At 33.3% G+C, this 16,795-nt stretch overlaps 2 protein-coding genes across 3 annotated transcripts; both read right to left on the reverse strand.

Annotated features, from left to right (window-relative positions):
* Nucleotides 1–5,873: 5,873 nt before the first annotated feature.
* On the reverse strand, nt 5,874–6,509 carry LOC114188385 (Werner Syndrome-like exonuclease). Its single transcript, XM_028076974.1, has one exon. It carries the CDS (start codon nt 6,507–6,509, stop codon nt 5,874–5,876), a length of 636 nt encoding a protein of 211 aa, XP_027932775.1.
* A 1,636-nt stretch (nt 6,510–8,145) lies between these two features.
* LOC114186649 (mitochondrial inner membrane protein OXA1-like) lies at nt 8,146–16,779 on the reverse strand. 2 transcript variants are annotated; one of them, XM_028074618.1, is made up of 10 exons: nt 16,596–16,700; nt 15,553–16,040; nt 14,845–14,935; nt 14,481–14,528; nt 13,644–13,702; nt 12,021–12,096; nt 11,788–11,919; nt 11,470–11,577; nt 9,248–9,302; nt 8,146–8,712 (listed from the first exon to the last, which is right to left on the reverse strand). In XM_028074618.1, exons 2-10 carry the CDS (start codon nt 16,020–16,022, stop codon nt 8,462–8,464), a joined length of 1,290 nt encoding a protein of 429 aa, XP_027930419.1. In that variant the 5' UTR covers nt 16,023–16,040; nt 16,596–16,700; the 3' UTR covers nt 8,146–8,461. The 2 variants fall into 2 exon arrangements, with proteins under 2 accessions (XP_027930419.1, XP_027930417.1); XM_028074616.1 differs by lacking the exon at nt 16,596–16,700 and adding an exon at nt 16,707–16,779 and having other exon boundaries at nt 8,203–8,712.
* Nucleotides 16,780–16,795: the final 16 nt, after the last annotated feature.

Raw genomic sequence — 16,795 nt, forward strand, 5'->3', positions numbered from 1 at the left:
CAGGAGAAGAAGATGATGAATTGATACAAAACAAAAAGAAAATGGAAAGCACATAAACCATAGAAAACCAAGAATAATTAAGGAAGAAGAAAACATAAAATGGAAAGGAAAGAAATGGTAAAAAATGTGAGAAGCACGCCACTACAAGGCTAGGCTAGAAGCCATGGCAACCTTGAAGATGAGTGGATGTGTGCCGCCACTTGCTATGCAAGATAAGGCTTAAAAGTATTCATTCCTAAGGGAGGAAACTCTCACAAATGGTTGAGACACAAGAGTGTTTTTACTTCAAAATGCTCAACCCTTTTACATGTCTAGGAACACCCTTTATATAGAACAGTTTAGGGGCCTCTAAGCAAATAAACCTAACCCTAGCTTTAGAAACTAGGAACACCCTTTATACCTAAGGATGTCTCTAAAAAAACCTAACCCTAGTTTTAGAAACTAGGTCAAATAAGGTTACAGACATGAGAGACAAAAGAGCTAATTATGGTGTGTGCAAGGCTAATTTCGTTCTAGCACAAAAGGAGACCAAGAATGTGTCTCATATGTCTCCAAAAAGTGTCCATAATGTGATAAAAACAAAGGAGACCAAAGGTACATAGGTACACTTGCTTTATGCCTTTTTCTTTATGCTTTATGTCTTTGCTTTACTCTCTCCTCGATATCATTTATGCTCCCCAATCACCATGCGCCACCTAGCATTGCTTTCTTACTCCTAATTAACCTACAAAGCAAATAAACATAGATTAGTATGTTGGCTTAAGTCAAGTCAACTATAGTCAACAAGTCAAACTAGTCAAAGGTCAACAAGTCAACTAAAGTTGATTCAACTAAGTCAACTTAGGGAATCAAAAATAACAAACACAAATGAAAGGGATGAAGGATTAGTGAACTTCCTTTCTAAACATGCTTAGTCTTCTTAAGCATGTGCCTCCATCCTTGGTTGGGGTCAATCCTTCATCACAAAGTGAAAGAGAGTGAGAATGAAATACAAAGAAAGAAGGAAGTGGTGCAAAGGAAGAAGCATTGCAGCCCTCTCTTTGGGTAACAGGAGATAGCGGCCAACTGAAGTGCTCGCCGGCAACCATTTGTTAGTCCACAAGGAGGCCACTTCCACTATTCCCATTCAATAACATTCATCGAGACCACTGCATTGTGACTTCGCTGTGATTTTCTAGCAGTGTTGCGGAGACTACGGTGATTTTCTAGAGTTGTGGCTCTTTGGAATATATGAAGAAAGCACATTTGGGGATATCCATATTTGTGTGCTTGTAGTGGTCTTAATTAATTTGAGCGAAGTGTGATATTTTGGTAAAGTTATTTGTTTTGTTGAGTAAAAACATATGGTAGATCCCCTGATTTGTTTATAATTGGTGCCCACATAAAGGACATAGGTGTTATTGAAGTTCTGCTGAATATTAATTTAGAACTCTGTTGTTCATTTATATGTTGACAGTTTTTATAAATCTGCAACTGCAGTGTAGAAATTGCAACAATACTCCCCACATTTTAATGCTTAAGTCCCCACTTACTTAAGCTTTGACGTAATTTATAATTGAAAAGGACCAATAGCACCCACGTTAGTCAATATACATGTTCAGGTTATGGAAATTGTATGATGTAAAATGTGTGTAAGTGAATGCATTGTGTGATCACAAAACCTAGCCTTGTAGTGGCGTGCTTCTCACATTTCTTACCATTTGTTTCCTTTCCATTTTATGTTTTCTTCTTCTTTTAATTATTCTTGGTTTTCTATGGTTTATGTGCTTTCCATTTCCTTTTTGTTTTGAATCAATCCATCATCTTCTTCTCTTGAGCTTTGTGAAAGGAACCTTCACATCTACATAGCTTGCTATCTTAATGTCCAGTGGGGATTTCACTTAGCTTTCATAATCAACTCACACCATATTCAATAATCTTAAAAAGAAAACAACATAATGCTTCATCAAGTAGCTCCCCCGTATCCCACCTGTTGGATAAATATTTTCCCCGTACCCGTACCCATATCTGTCGGGTATCCGTTATGCGGGTACCCACCTATTTTTTTCATATCCGCGAGTATCCATGGGTACCCGCGGGTATTTACAAAATTATAAATTCAAATAAAATAAAATACATCATTGTCATAAATTTTAAATAAAGTCCAAATAAACTCAAGTTCAAACAATTCCAAATAATTATAAAAGTAAATATAAAATGATGTTCAACAAAATGAATATTCTTTAATTAGTGTTTAGATCAAAAAGTCCAATTTTTCCAATTGATTTCTAAAAAATAAACAAAATAAACAAATAATAAACCTCAATTGTCACGTGCCAAGTATTCTTATTTTGATTCCATCATTTGACAACAAGCATACCATAAATGTCATTGTCTATATTGGATTTGATGTATATGCCCAATTTCAAATAAAGAAAAGAGAAGAATGTCAAGGGTGTACTTGGAAGAAGACAACATACCAATACTTGAAGTTTGAAGAATGAAGACAGAAGACAAGATGTGCAACTTAGAAAAAATTAGGCCAGAATGTTTTTTACTAATATATATATATATATATATATATATATATATATATATATATATATATATATATATATATATATATATATATATATATAAGGGTACTTTTGTGAATTAAAGTTTAGTGGGTACGAGTATCCACGGGTACGGATACTATGATACCCGTATCTGCCCCGTTAACATGCGAGTATCTAAAATACTTGTACCCGCGGGTAGCGGGTTTCCATTTTCTACCCGTTACGGGTTTTATCCGTAGATACCCGCGAGTACGGGTTTTTTTGACATCCCTAGATGAGACCAAAGGATGGAGTTCCTTTAATGTGTGTGTTTTGTTATATAAATTGTTGCATAGGTTTATATTCCTTTAGCTCACCCTATCTGTGTGTTTGGCAATGATCCTGTACGCGGTACACGGGAGTAGATGATGTTGCATGTGGTACTGGTGGAGCGTAGAGCCGGAGCGTGGGCGAGTTGGGAAACTTTATGGCAACATTTTATCATTCTTATAAGTTTTAAGGATTTTCTTGTAATCATTTGAATTACAGAACTTGGCTTTATAATGAGACTGAGTTGATAATGTATTGTGTTTAATAAATATTTGGATTGGATTTGGTTTTATTAGTGTAATAAATTTTTAAATTCCCGCGGTTTTTGGGAAATAATTTATAATAAATGAAGTATTATTATTATGTTTTTGTTTTATTATTTAAATTCGTAATATCCGGACGGGATGTTGCAAAAAGCATCCACGTCAGTGAATGAAAATTGGATGATTGAAAATTTGTTTAAGTCAGTGAATTGTGTGATCTCAATATGATATTTAAATTAGTTTTATAAAGATCTGCAACCTCGAAACATAATGTTCAATTTAACTCCCCAAATATTAGTGCTTGACTTCCCACTTACGTATGACTTGAGTATTTTGTCAATTATGAAGTAAGAAAACACCTCCGTCAGTGAATGGAAATTGGATGATGGAAAATTTGTTTTAGTCGGTGAATTGTGTGATCCCAATACGATATATAAATTAGTTTTATAAAAATCTACAACCTCGAAACGTAATGTTCAACTTAACTCCCCACATATTAAAGCTTGACTCCCCACTTACGTATGACTTGAGTATTTTGTCAATTGTGAAGTAAGAAAGCACCCACGTCAGTGAATGGAAATTGGATGATGGAAACTTTGTTTACGTTGATGAATTGTGTGATCTCAATACGATATTTAAATTAGTTTTATAAAAATCTGTAACCTTGAAACATAATGTTCAACTTAACTCCCCACATATTAATTTCTGACTCCTCACTTACGTATGACTTGAGTATTTTGTCAATTGTGAAGTAAGAAAACACCCACGTCAGTGAATGGAAATTGGATGATGAAAAATTTGTTTAAGTCAGTGAATTGTGTGATCCTAATACGATATTTAAATTAGTTTTATAAAAATCTGCAACCTCGAAACATAATGTTTAACTTAACTCCCCACATATTAATTCCTGACTCCCCAGTTACGTAGGACTTGAATATTTTGTCAATTGTAAAATAAGAAAGCACCCATGTCAGTGAATGGAAATTGGATGATGGAAAATTTGTTTAAGTCGGTGAATTGTGTGATCCCAATACAATATTTAAATTAGTTTTATAAAAATCTGCAACCTCGAAACTTAATGTTCAACATAACTCCCCACATATTAAAGCTTGACTCCCATTTAAGTATGACTTGAGTATTTTGTCAATTGTGAAGTAAGAAAGCACCCACGTCAGTGAATGGAGATTGGATGATAGAAAATTTGTTTAAGCGGGTGAATTGTGTGATCCTAATACGATATTTAAATTAGTTTTCAAAAAATCTGCAACCTCCAAACATAATGTCCTACTTAACTCCCCACATATTAATGTTTGACTCCTCACTAACGTATGATATGGGTATTTTGGCAATTGTCAAGTATAAAAGCACTCACGTCAGTCAATTGAAATTAGAAGATGGAAAATTTGTTTAGATGAGTGAATAATGTGAAACGAATACCATATTTAAATTTTTTTAAAAAAAATCTGCAATCTCGAAACATAATATCCAACTTCACTGCCACATATTAATGTTTGACTCCCCACTTACGGATGACATGTGGATTTTGATAATTTTAAAAAACCACAAATACCCACCATGGTCAATATTCGGTGTTTTGGTGACTGCATGGTGTGATCAAATTACTGCAATTATATTTCTTTACAACCTATAAGTGCAGTCCACATTTTTCACCTGTACTCCCCACATGCTAATGCTTTAGTCCCCAAATATGGAAGATTTGATGAATTGAAAGAGCCACAAACACCCATAATGGTGAATATTCAGTGTTTATTAAATGGACCTTGTATGGTGCAAAATTTGTGTAAGTGACTGCATTCTATTATCACAAAACCATATTTCAGTTCTTGTAAAATCTGCAACTTTGCTCCACAATTTGTAACTTGACTCCCCACACATGTAGTCTTTACTCCCCACTTACGGATGACATGACAAATATAACAATTTGAAACTGCCACAGACATCCAGTTTACTCAACAACCTATTCAAATATGAAATGACATACAATAGCAATAAACAAACTTTTGCATGTTCAAATTTTGGGTCCTCTGTTCCAAAAAATAAAACAGACAAAATAAGGGTTTTTTTAGGAATACCTTTCGACGAATACGTAAGGGGAAATAGGTGTAATAAACTCACAACAACGGTTCAATGCTACGGTGGGGACGATGAGATGGTTGCCATCAAGGACTTTCGGTAACTGTTGTCTCCGCTAACCCACACACACGGGTGCAATGCTTCACACTTTCCGGCACTTCTCTCTTTGTATGTCTGCAATGCTTCACTTTTCTCTCTCTCTCTCTCTCCAATGGTTCTTCCTTTCCACCACTTCCTTCTTTCTTTGTATTTCATTCTCTCTCTCTTTTGCTTTGTCTAATGTGGATTTGTCTCATTAATGCATTTGCAATAAAAAAAATTTAAAATCCCTTACCACGTCAATATTGTAAAAAACGAGTCAAAACGTTTTGTCGAAATATATTTTCCTAATAATTAAAACAAGTGCACACACTCATACCAACCAAACTCAACTCTTCACCAATCATACGATGATACAGACATGCTTAGTAGTAAAGTTCGGAAAGAAGGGGAGAGATTGATCGTTCAATTCTATCTACTAACATTTATAAGTTATAAGATTGATTTAAATAATTTGAAAGAGAGTAAAAAAGTTGTAAGTTCAACTTCTTTGTTAACAAAATAGTATATACTAACAAATACCCATAAAAATAAAATAAAATCGACCAGTACAAATATTCTGAAACTATGATTAGCACTTGTCAAAAATCAACAACTTCCCGAGCTTATAGGAGTAATATGCATCAACACAAGCATACTGCACTTGGCCAGAAGAGAGATACTTGAGTTCCCAGTTACTCAAGGTAACATTCTTTGGCTTCTCAATTTCCTCTCCAATGAGATTCTCCACCAAAGTCTTCAACCCTGCTCTTTTGAACTCCTTGTGACCAAACTCCTCAGCCGCCATAGCAGCAACATCAGTGCAATGTGCAACCTCAAGCCCATAATCTTCCTTCAGCCGTTTTGCATCACCAGATATCTTCACCCCACTGAACATTATGTTGGGGTTGCAGAGGGCTTTGTAGAGAGACCTTGGGATGGAAGAAGCTTGGTAGAGTTGGAAGATGAGGCAACGGTGTTTGATGCAAAGTTGTAAGATGGCAACAGGGTTCTGAACCCCTCTTCTGAAACTTGGACGCCATTCAATGTCGAGCCCAACCACCTTCTTGTGGAGGTTGCATGGCGCTTGAAGATGGCATTTGATCCATGAAGAAACCACTTTTGGACATGAGGTGACCATGGTTGTGATCACACGCCTGTGAATGGTTACTCTATAGAGGGATACTGATCTTTTTCGATTGTGCAGTTTCTCAATGCAGATTCCCATTGCTGGTGTAGGTAAAAGATGATACAAGATGTTTATAGGAAACTTTGCAGGGATTTTTTGTTGATGGTGGTGAACGTTTGAAGAATTGGGAAAGTTATATATATTGATCAATAATTTGTCCAGATACGGATAAACACAAAGATACACTTAAATTAAAAAAATATAGAATACGAAGACACGATTTATATATATATATATATATATATATATATATATATATATATATATATATATATATATATATATATATATATATATATATATATTAGTTTGAAATTATGAACTAATATATTATCAACTAATAAAAAATAATTTAATTTATTTATATTTAATATTCAAAAAGCAAAAATAGTAATTATATATAATATTTATTCTTTATTTTAATAATTTGTTAAAGACAAAAAGAATTATATTTTAAATTAGACAAAAAAATTTCTTACAAATATTGTATGAATATCAATGTCATTTGATACATATTTATTATTACAGTATTATAGTTACTGATGGTGAAGAAGAAATTATGGATAAGAACATGTGGACCATATTTAACTAGTCACAGTGTAGGAGCCTATAAGATGAAGCAGCTTCTCCTCTAAGGAGATTAAAAAGATGATTGTGACTCTGCTAAAGTGAACAAATTAGTTCAGGAAATAAAGTGAGTTTAGTTGTTTTTATTAAATCTTGAATGTGTAAACATATTAACTGTTGATTTTTCTTTTTTCATTTTAGAGAAATTAGTCCTAAATTGGGAAGTGTTTGCTTAGTTAATTACTTCAGTTCATATTTGATGACAATCAATATGAGGAATAAACTGACTAATGTTATTCAAAAATGTTTTGTAGAAAAAAGGGGATTCATTCTGGGTGAGCTGAGTGTTGAACAGGTATTTGAAGGAAAAAGCGGTGAATAGTTACATTGTCAATAATTTGTAAAGGTAAAGTTGGATAAGAAGAAGGTGGGGCATAAATTATCACGCGATAGCTATAAAGCCTGTGAAACTTCTCCCCTAAGGCGGAGAAAATAAAAATTGTAAAGTGTTTCTTTAGTTAATTCTAAAGATGGTAATGCTTCAAATTTTTAAAGTTGTGGTGGTAAAATTAAATTTATGATATTGGTTTAAAAATAAAAATAATTATATAAAAACAATTGAAATGGTTATCTACATTATAAAAATAAACAACAAATAATAAAATATTAAAAAACATTGAAAATAATGAAATGTGTCTTAAAAATATTTGTTATACTATTTAACAAAATCACAATAGTTTTTTTCAAATGAAACAAAGACTAAGAATCAAAGAGAATAAAAAGACAATTTTTACTTGGGCAAGGATAATAATAGGAGTGAATATTTTACTAAGCATAACACAAAAATAAATAACTTTATAAACTAAAATTAGTTTTTGATAAAAAATAATTCTGAATACAACTCTATTAGAAAAAACTAAGCTTGTATATAAATTATTTTTAACTCACTTTTTTCTTATTTTTCTATTCTGTAAGTATTCTTAAAAAGGTTTCTCCTCCTAAATCTCGTACAAAAAATATAGATAAGGCAGAAAAAGAAAAAGTTGCTTGGCAGCTTTGAAATTCATTATAGAGCCCTAAGGCCCACATACCATGATACCAACTCAAATTACTGCAAGAAAATACAATTATCTTCATTATTACCTATTGAATAGTCACATTTCAATAGACTAGAAAGGGAATAACAATCCCTGAAAATCAGTAACAGAATATAGTGTCAGTTACAGCAGACATGTCCGTTTATTTGGGGAACAAATCAAATCATGCTAATTATTGGCAGCAAATCCTTGGAATTCAAATCAGAAATAATTCCCAAAACTTTGATTCTAACTCTAAACAGATTCTCTGACAAAAACAACAGCCAAAATTTCAGTGCATCTATTATATATTAGACTGGTATAACTAAAAAACAATTCAATTTTTCCTCAGTTCTTGTTTTTCTTTCTTCCTTTCACTTGTTTCTCTAAACGTTTTAGTCTTTGATTGACATCAGAAGATGTCTTTCTCTGTTGATGTTTTGATGGTTCAACAGGCAATGACTTTGGTGCAATTCTTGCTGCTGTAGCTTGTTTCAGTGCTGGAAATATAGAAGAGGGAGATTGTGCACCACTGGTGGCTGCTGCTTCCTGTATTATGGGGATACCCAAAGCTTTCTTTACACCAGGAGCTTTAAGAACTACAAAAAATTAAAAATAAAAAAGATAAATCAAAGGAGTTTATGGCTATTAAAAAATAAAGACTACATTTAACAGAAGTTCACTTTAGGTTTTGTAGCATAAAGTTAAAAATGGAAACTAAGGCTTTTGACACAGAATAAGAAACTTAGACAGAGAGAAACAAATGTTTTATATATAAGAAATAAATATATATTGAATTATAAAGAAGCCAATGACTTAGATGCAGACTGTGAATAATGTAGGCAATGCATTCACAATGACAACCAACAAAAACACGGAATGTATATGGATTTTGGTGTTATGGATCATCATACACTTGTATGATAATAGTAAATACCAAAATGCTTAGTGCACTATCCATCATCCTAGGCAAATACCACTATTAATCTCGTGGAGGAATCAAAGAATTACTGCCCCCAGATGATATGTACTTTGTGAAAAAAATAATCCATTTTCTGCTTATTGAAATGGAAAATGGTGAAAAAAGACAAAGTAATATTGCATATGAAAAACTTAAAAAATGAATTGCCTTACCGAGTCCATATCCAAGTGAAAACAAATTTGATGTAATCCAGTAACAAAATATAGCCTGCACAGTTATAAAAATACAAAAAGTTAAAACTGTATAGAATGATAAAACAAAAGTAAATAGGCAAATCAACTAATCCATTCACAATCATATATATATATATATATATATATATATATATATATATATATATATATGTTAAATATGTTTTTTTTCTCTTAACTTAGCCAAAATTGAAATTAGTACCCCCTCTTTAAAATGGGTTAGATTTAGACTTTTTAACCAAATTTTATTAACTTTAGTTGACATTTTAAACGTGTTTCTTAGCAAACATTGAAGCAAGAATGAGTTAAACAGTATAAACAACTCAAATATTATCATGAAACACGTTTGAAATGTCAAATAAACTTAAAAAAATTTGGTTAAAATAACTAAATACATGCATTTCTAAAGTTGAGGAATTAAATTAGTCCAAAGTTTCGAAGAAATTCAATTTTCACTTAAAGTTAAGGAAACAAAAACATATTTAACTCTACATGTATATTTGTTTAACGTATATGTCCTATACCAATAATTTAGGATACTTCATCAATCAATACTTTAGGATACATGAGGTCTCATTAATAGAATTAGTTTGTAAAATTTATAAAGCCTTTATATCCAATCAAATAAAACTACAAAAAAGAAAAACACATTGGTATGTCTAAGTGATGAAGGATTGACCCCAACCAAGGATGAAGGCACATGCTTAAGAAGACTAAGCATGTTTAGAAAGGAAGTTCACTAATCCTTCATCCCTTTCATTTGTGTTTGTTATTTTTGATTCCCTAAGTTGACTTAGTTGAATCAACTTTAGTTGACTTGTTGACCTTTGACTAGGTTTGACTTGTTGACTATAGTTAACTTGACTTAAGCCAACATGCTAATCTATGTTTATTTGCTTTGTAGGTTAATTAGGAGTAAGAAAACAATGCTAGGTGGCGCATGGTGATTGGGGAGCATAAATGATGTGGATGAGAGAGTAAAGCAAAGGCATAAAGCATAAAGTAAAAGGCATAAAACAAGTGTACCTATGTACATTTGGTCTCCTTTGTTTTTAGCACACTTTGGCCACTTTTTTGAGACATATGAGACATTCTTTGTCTCCTTTTGTGCTAGAACGAAATTAGCCTTACACACACCATAGTTGGCTCTTTTGTCTCTCATTTTTGTAATCTTATTTGACCTAGTTTCTAGAAGCTAGGGTTAGGTTTTTGTAAAGACATCCTTAGGTATCTTTTATTTTCTTAGAGGCCCTTAAACTCTTCTATATAAAGGGTTGAACATTTTGAAGTAAAAACACTCTTGTGTCTCAACCATTTGTGAGAGTTTCCTCCCTTGGGAGTGAATACTTTTAAGCCTTATCTTGCATAGCAAGTGGCGGCACACATCCACTCATCTTCAAGGTTGTCATGGCTTCTAGCCTAGCCTTGTAGTGGCGTGCTTCTCACATTTTTACCATTTCTTTCCTTTCCATTTTATGTTTTCTTCTTCCTTTAATTGTTCTTGGTTTTATATGCTTTATTTGCTTTCCATTTCCTTTTCATTTTGAATCAATCCATCATCTTCTTCTCTTGAGTTTTGAGAAAGGAACCTTCACATCTAGATAGCTTGCTATCTTAATGTCCAGTGGGGATTTCACTTAGCTTTCTTAATCAACTCACACCATATTCAATAATCTTAAAAAGAAACAAGATAATCCTTCATCACTAAGTCTAATTTCTACATAGAAATGTCTCTTCATAAACCAAAGATGGAGATTTTTGTTTTAATGTTCAACATTTCTCATATTACTAAAATAATGAAAATGAAACCAAGCTAGCTACATCATGGGAGGACCAAACAAAAGCCCATGTAAATCAACAAAATCTAAACTCTAGGAAACCACCGACCAAAACAATTCCTCCATAACACCAAGTATTTGGCTAAACAACAAGACCCAACCCGACCCAAAAACAAAATTCAACTAGGTATCACCCTTTTGTTCCTCTAGGGTTCCCAACCATCGCAGAAATCAGAACTGAAGGAGACTCACTGACAACAAACTTTACTAGATAGAACTATTAGACACTCATATCTCCCCACTTTTTTTCTTTTCTAAGTTTATACAATAAATTATTTTACATGCTGCCAAGATGGAAAGCAAAGAGAACTTGTTCCTTGTCAAACAAGATAAGGAAAACCCTACCTTCGGAAATCCCATTGTGAAAGGAACTGTAAGGATTGCAATAACCCTCGAGAATTTTTTCATGGTGGCAGCAGCTGGATTTCCTTCCAAGCCTTCTTGCATATTGCACTGGAAATAATGTGAAATCAATGAATATAAATTGGGTAAAAAAAACTAACAGATAACACCACTCTTTCCTCTTCAATTGAGACTAGGCTTTTCAGGTATTATAAGCAGCTATTCTTTTTAGTGCTTTGGTAGGATAAATTCATAACAGAAAACTGAGGTCACACGTACAAAGTGAACTGAAATGAAAGGTTTTGAAAAGAAAATGGTCACCTCTACTGTTATTAAGAATGTCAATGCAGTCAGAACTGGCAAAATGTACAAGGCATCTGGAGTAGTAAGATCAACAAACCAGTAGGCTCCCCCATGCTTGAATGATGGCATCTTTTCAGCCATGTTTCTTATCTATTGTCAAAACAAAAAAATAATTATAATGAATTGAAACAATATATAGGTTCCTCAGACTCCTAAAGTTAGAGAAAATACAAAATTAAAAGCCAGCTTACCGCAAGGAAAAAACTAATAAAGACAGGACCTTGAATAAAGAGCCCCTTCAATGGAGTAAATGGACTTGCACCATATCTAGATTATCAAACAAGTGAGGAAATTAACAGCTAGTGAAAGAAAAGATCCATGAAATTTGAATAGTGAAAGAAAAGAAAAAGATCCAAGAAGTTTAAATTAGTACCTAAAACACTATGGTTCGTGTGACATGCAGGCCAGTTATGTCAGTTTTTAAATATTAGCAATAACTAGTCTTAGTACAAAAACCTTAATTCCATTAATTTTGTTTGAATTCCATTAATGATTAAGTAATTGAACATGTCTTAGGTCTTTAGTAATTGTCATGTGTATTTATTAAAGGAAAAATATAACATTAATATGCAATTAACCTTGAAAGGAGTCTTTTACCCTTTCCTTTCTCGTTTTGTAAAAAATCCTTAGTGGTTCCTTGATAGTTATTAAAAACCAAACATGTGCTCAATTATACTAACCACTCAGAGAGTTCAAACAAAACTAATAAAATTAAAGTTGTTGTATTAAGATTGTAGTTTTTATCTTATTGTACTAAAAAACGAAATATGTCAATATTTGTTACATTGAACTGACTATTTACCCTATTTGTTTGTCCTGTTTATCTTCTACTCTCATTCCTAAGTCTACAGGTGAGGCGTTATCTCAATAGAGGAACAACAAGCAATTATTGATGACACGTATGGCCCCTCAAAGTAATGGTGCATGGCAGTTAATTCCTCTTCCAGTTGACAAATAAATTGTTGGGTGTCGATGTTGTACACTCTTAAAATAGAACTAATGGTATTCACAACTAAACTTTGTTTCAACTTTGACACTAAAAATGCATTTCTACATGGTGATCTTGATCAAGAAGTCTACATGCAACAACTATTTATTTTGTTGTTGAGGAGGAGTCTAAGATGGTATATCCTCAATGTAGGTCCCTATTTGGCCTCAAGGAATCACGCCATGGATGGTTTGGGCTTTTAAAGAGTGTTATACAATAGTTTGAAATGACACAAAGTGATGTTGATTATTCTCTGGTTTATAGTCATTATCCTAAAGATATATCTATCTCCTTGTATAAGTGAACAACATTGTTATTACAGGAACTCATAAGGAGGGTATTGTACAACTCAAATGCACCTTATATGTGTCAAGCAGACAACATTACACATTGCCTTTAATCCTATCTTTCATGAGAGGACCAAACATATTAAGGTTCTAGTCTCCCTCTTTCCTACAGTCTAACAAGAGTGTTGTAGTCCCTGACAACCTATAAACAATTATGTAAGTTGGTTACTAACATCTAACTACTTTCCAACTCCTATGCAATGTCATACCCTTTTTATTACTCCTAACATACCTATCTAACAAGTGGCATGATATAAAAAATTTCCATTTAATAAAGAAAAGAGTCATTATACCACTCCATATTAGTTAACAAAAGGGAATTTTACTGATTTCAGTTAAGTCTATCACAACTCAAATAAAAGATTGCTCCTCTAATACATCATATCACCAAACAAAGTAATTACATCAATAGGAGGATCAAACATGACTAGTACCAGCTAAAGCCTAAAAAAGGCCAAGAAAATTGAAAAACAACTTACTCCTTAAATAGCATCTTCATTTTTTTCTGACCTTCAGCAACAGCAATGGGATCCATAGCCTGAAAGATGAATCAATGATGTGATTATAGAAAATGTGGTTTCTGGTACAACAATCTATAACATACATGTAAGAAAATCCAAAACTTCAAATTTCAATAAATTAGGAAAATACCAACAATCCCAACAGGCACAAGGAATTCACATCCAGCAACTAAAGTGATTGTTTTGAAATACAAGTAGTGTATAACAATTGAATGATAAGGTCACCTATAGATTTTTCTGCAGAACAGAAGATAAGACCACACTAGAAAAAAAATTGGAAGTTAAGTTTAGGCATTAGTTTATGCAGTACAAATCATGTCATAATCTTGATGAAACCACAATTATACAATATCTTTCAAGAATATGGTACTGAGGGGCAACAAAACCATGCATACACCATATGTAGGGAAATTTTAGGCCTAATTATATTTTCTCCCTTGATAAATTAGTCAATTTTTGGCTATTAGTCCATACAAAAAAACCATGCATACACCATATGTAGGGAAATTTAAGGCTTAATTATATTTTCTCCCTTGATAAATTAGTCAATTTGGCTATTAGTCCATACAAAAAAATATTCCATTTTATATCCAATTTTGTGAAAATACATGGTTGTAATTCTTATCATTATTTTTTTTCTCTATTAAGAGATGACTTGGTAAACATATCAACAATGTCTGGCATAAACTGACTCTGCCACTATTACCAATTGCACAGCATATATCCACTATTCCAATAGTTAAAACAGTCTCAACAGGAAAAAACAAATGACTGGAAGATGTATATCTGTATTACCTTATCTTCCATCTCTTCCTTTATTTTTTCCATGTGAGGCCTCATCAGCTGCAACACACATGAAATAGAATATAGAAAAAGTTATAATCTATTAACAACTACAAGCTTGAGGACCTTCACAGGTAAAGGGGCAAGAGTGATAGGGAGAGTACAGCTGAGAACTAATTAACTAACTTGTGTTAAAAATATCAGAAGTCAAAGCGAGGAGAGGGGACAGAGAAGAAACAGTTACATCCGAATGTTTAACATTTACCCCCTCCAACCAAGACATATGTGAAAGAAAGGCAAAAGAAACACAAAAAAACGATTGCAAATACATTAATTTAGCAAGAAAAAGTGATGAAGCTACAGGCCGCAAACATACTGTAAGCTTAGAAGTGGCCTTAAGTTGATTTATTAAGAGTGGAACTGTTGCGCTTCGAATCAAGAGAGTTGTTAGAACTATGGCTGCCCACCTGAAACAATCAAGTAATACAGTGATGTGCTTTCTTGGATTTGTACCATATGCCACCTATCTTTGTTGAAATGTGAAGACACAGATCACCAGATTTGGACCCAGAACATGAATTTTGCATGGTACCAATCCAAAAACAACCTTGCTAGCATAATCCCAAAACCCCTTAATTATCAATAAGCTTTGAAATGTTATGAAAGAAATGTATTTCGATTTAAAATGGCATTCAGTATTTTAAGATGACGGAACAACCTATATGGATACACATACCATGTACTTACAAAGGAAGAAAAATTACACATAAAGTAACTGTGTACTCTCATAAAAGAGTACTTTTTAGGCATACAAGGAATCTTGAAAATTAATATTTGGGGCAAATCTTTTGCTTTAGTACTTATTATGCATGGTAAATCAAACTTAGTAACTGAGAAACCACAGAAGCTGATAATTAAAATCAAAAACCCACAATCTCCTAAAAGCAAACCATCCGCCAATGACAACTTGACATGCATGCAATTCTGTAATATTGTGGACATTCCTCAGAATTAAAGCAGATTTTAGAAATGAGAATTTACTTCATATCCCTTGCTGAAATTATAGAGGTAAGTATAAACTTACCAGTTCAATCCAGTGCAGGAATGCATGGCATCTATAATGTACTGCAAGGCCTTCACAGGTAAAACAGAATCAGCAGAGGCAATTGCAACTTCTTTAAGAATAGGAGCCTGAGAATTCACAGCATCGATTGCTTTGTCTTTGAGAACATCTGCTATGTCAGTCACTATTTCAATATTATCGGAACCCGGATTAGCTGTTGACATATGTCGACATAAATTATATCCAGAGCTCGGAAAAAGGAATCTGTTTGAATACATTCTATGTTCAGTGTAGGCAAAACACCTCACTGGTCCATCAACTGAGTTCCCAAACATCCTTTTTTGGATAGAATTACTAATCCCCGCTGAAGACGACTTTTCACTAGTGCATTCACGTTCCCCTTCATCACTATGGAGAACATAACCGAAAGACGGGTAGCACTTTCGATTCATGAGGTTCCCTCTTATCAAGAGGCAACGCCTGTGGGCCATTTGTATTATTTGAAATTTCTGTCAAGCAACAAAAAGTAACCAAAATTACAAGTGCAATCAAGGAATATCATGCCACGTCAAGAAACAGCATTTTTGAGAAGTTTTGTTGGTTTACAATTCTGATACCAAGAGAAAGCTAGAACATCTTATTTTCACTATTTTCCTATTTTCTACCCTTAGACCCACTGGACTTATAACTAACAAGCATGACTACAATTTCCTAGGTTGGTGTGGACGATGAACACTCTTTCAACTGGACACTCTGAGCCTTGGATAATTCACTATTAGTGTGCGTGGTGTTTTTTTAACAATTGGGTGGTGCACTGAACAAGAATTGCCTAAAACCTAAAATCCTTTTTTTTTTCATTTATTTTACAGAACTCTAAACAACCGAACAAGGAGCTATGAAACGAATAGGTCCCCATCTACTTCATCGGATGTAAACTCAGAAAAGATAAATGGGCTAACCCCATAAAACCTAGATCAAAAGAAACAACACATAAGAATGCAGCAATAAGAAAAATAAGAAACAACACATAAGAATGCAGCAACAAGAAAAATAAAAATACACACTTTATTTATCAGGGCTCTGATTCGTGGACGAAGAAACAAAGCACAAACTCTATAAGGCAGAAGACAACATAGTAAGAAAAACCAGACAACACAAAGGATGAACCAACAGACCTGGCGACTGGTGAGTTATTGATGCTTCTGCTGTAGAGACTTCAAAAGAAAAAAACGAAAAACTGTGAACTCTGTTTTGTTTGTCCAAT

This window comes from Vigna unguiculata, chromosome 6, assembly GCF_004118075.2.
Source record: "Vigna unguiculata cultivar IT97K-499-35 chromosome 6, ASM411807v1, whole genome shotgun sequence".
Lineage (NCBI taxonomy): Eukaryota > Viridiplantae > Streptophyta > Magnoliopsida > Fabales > Fabaceae > Vigna > Vigna unguiculata.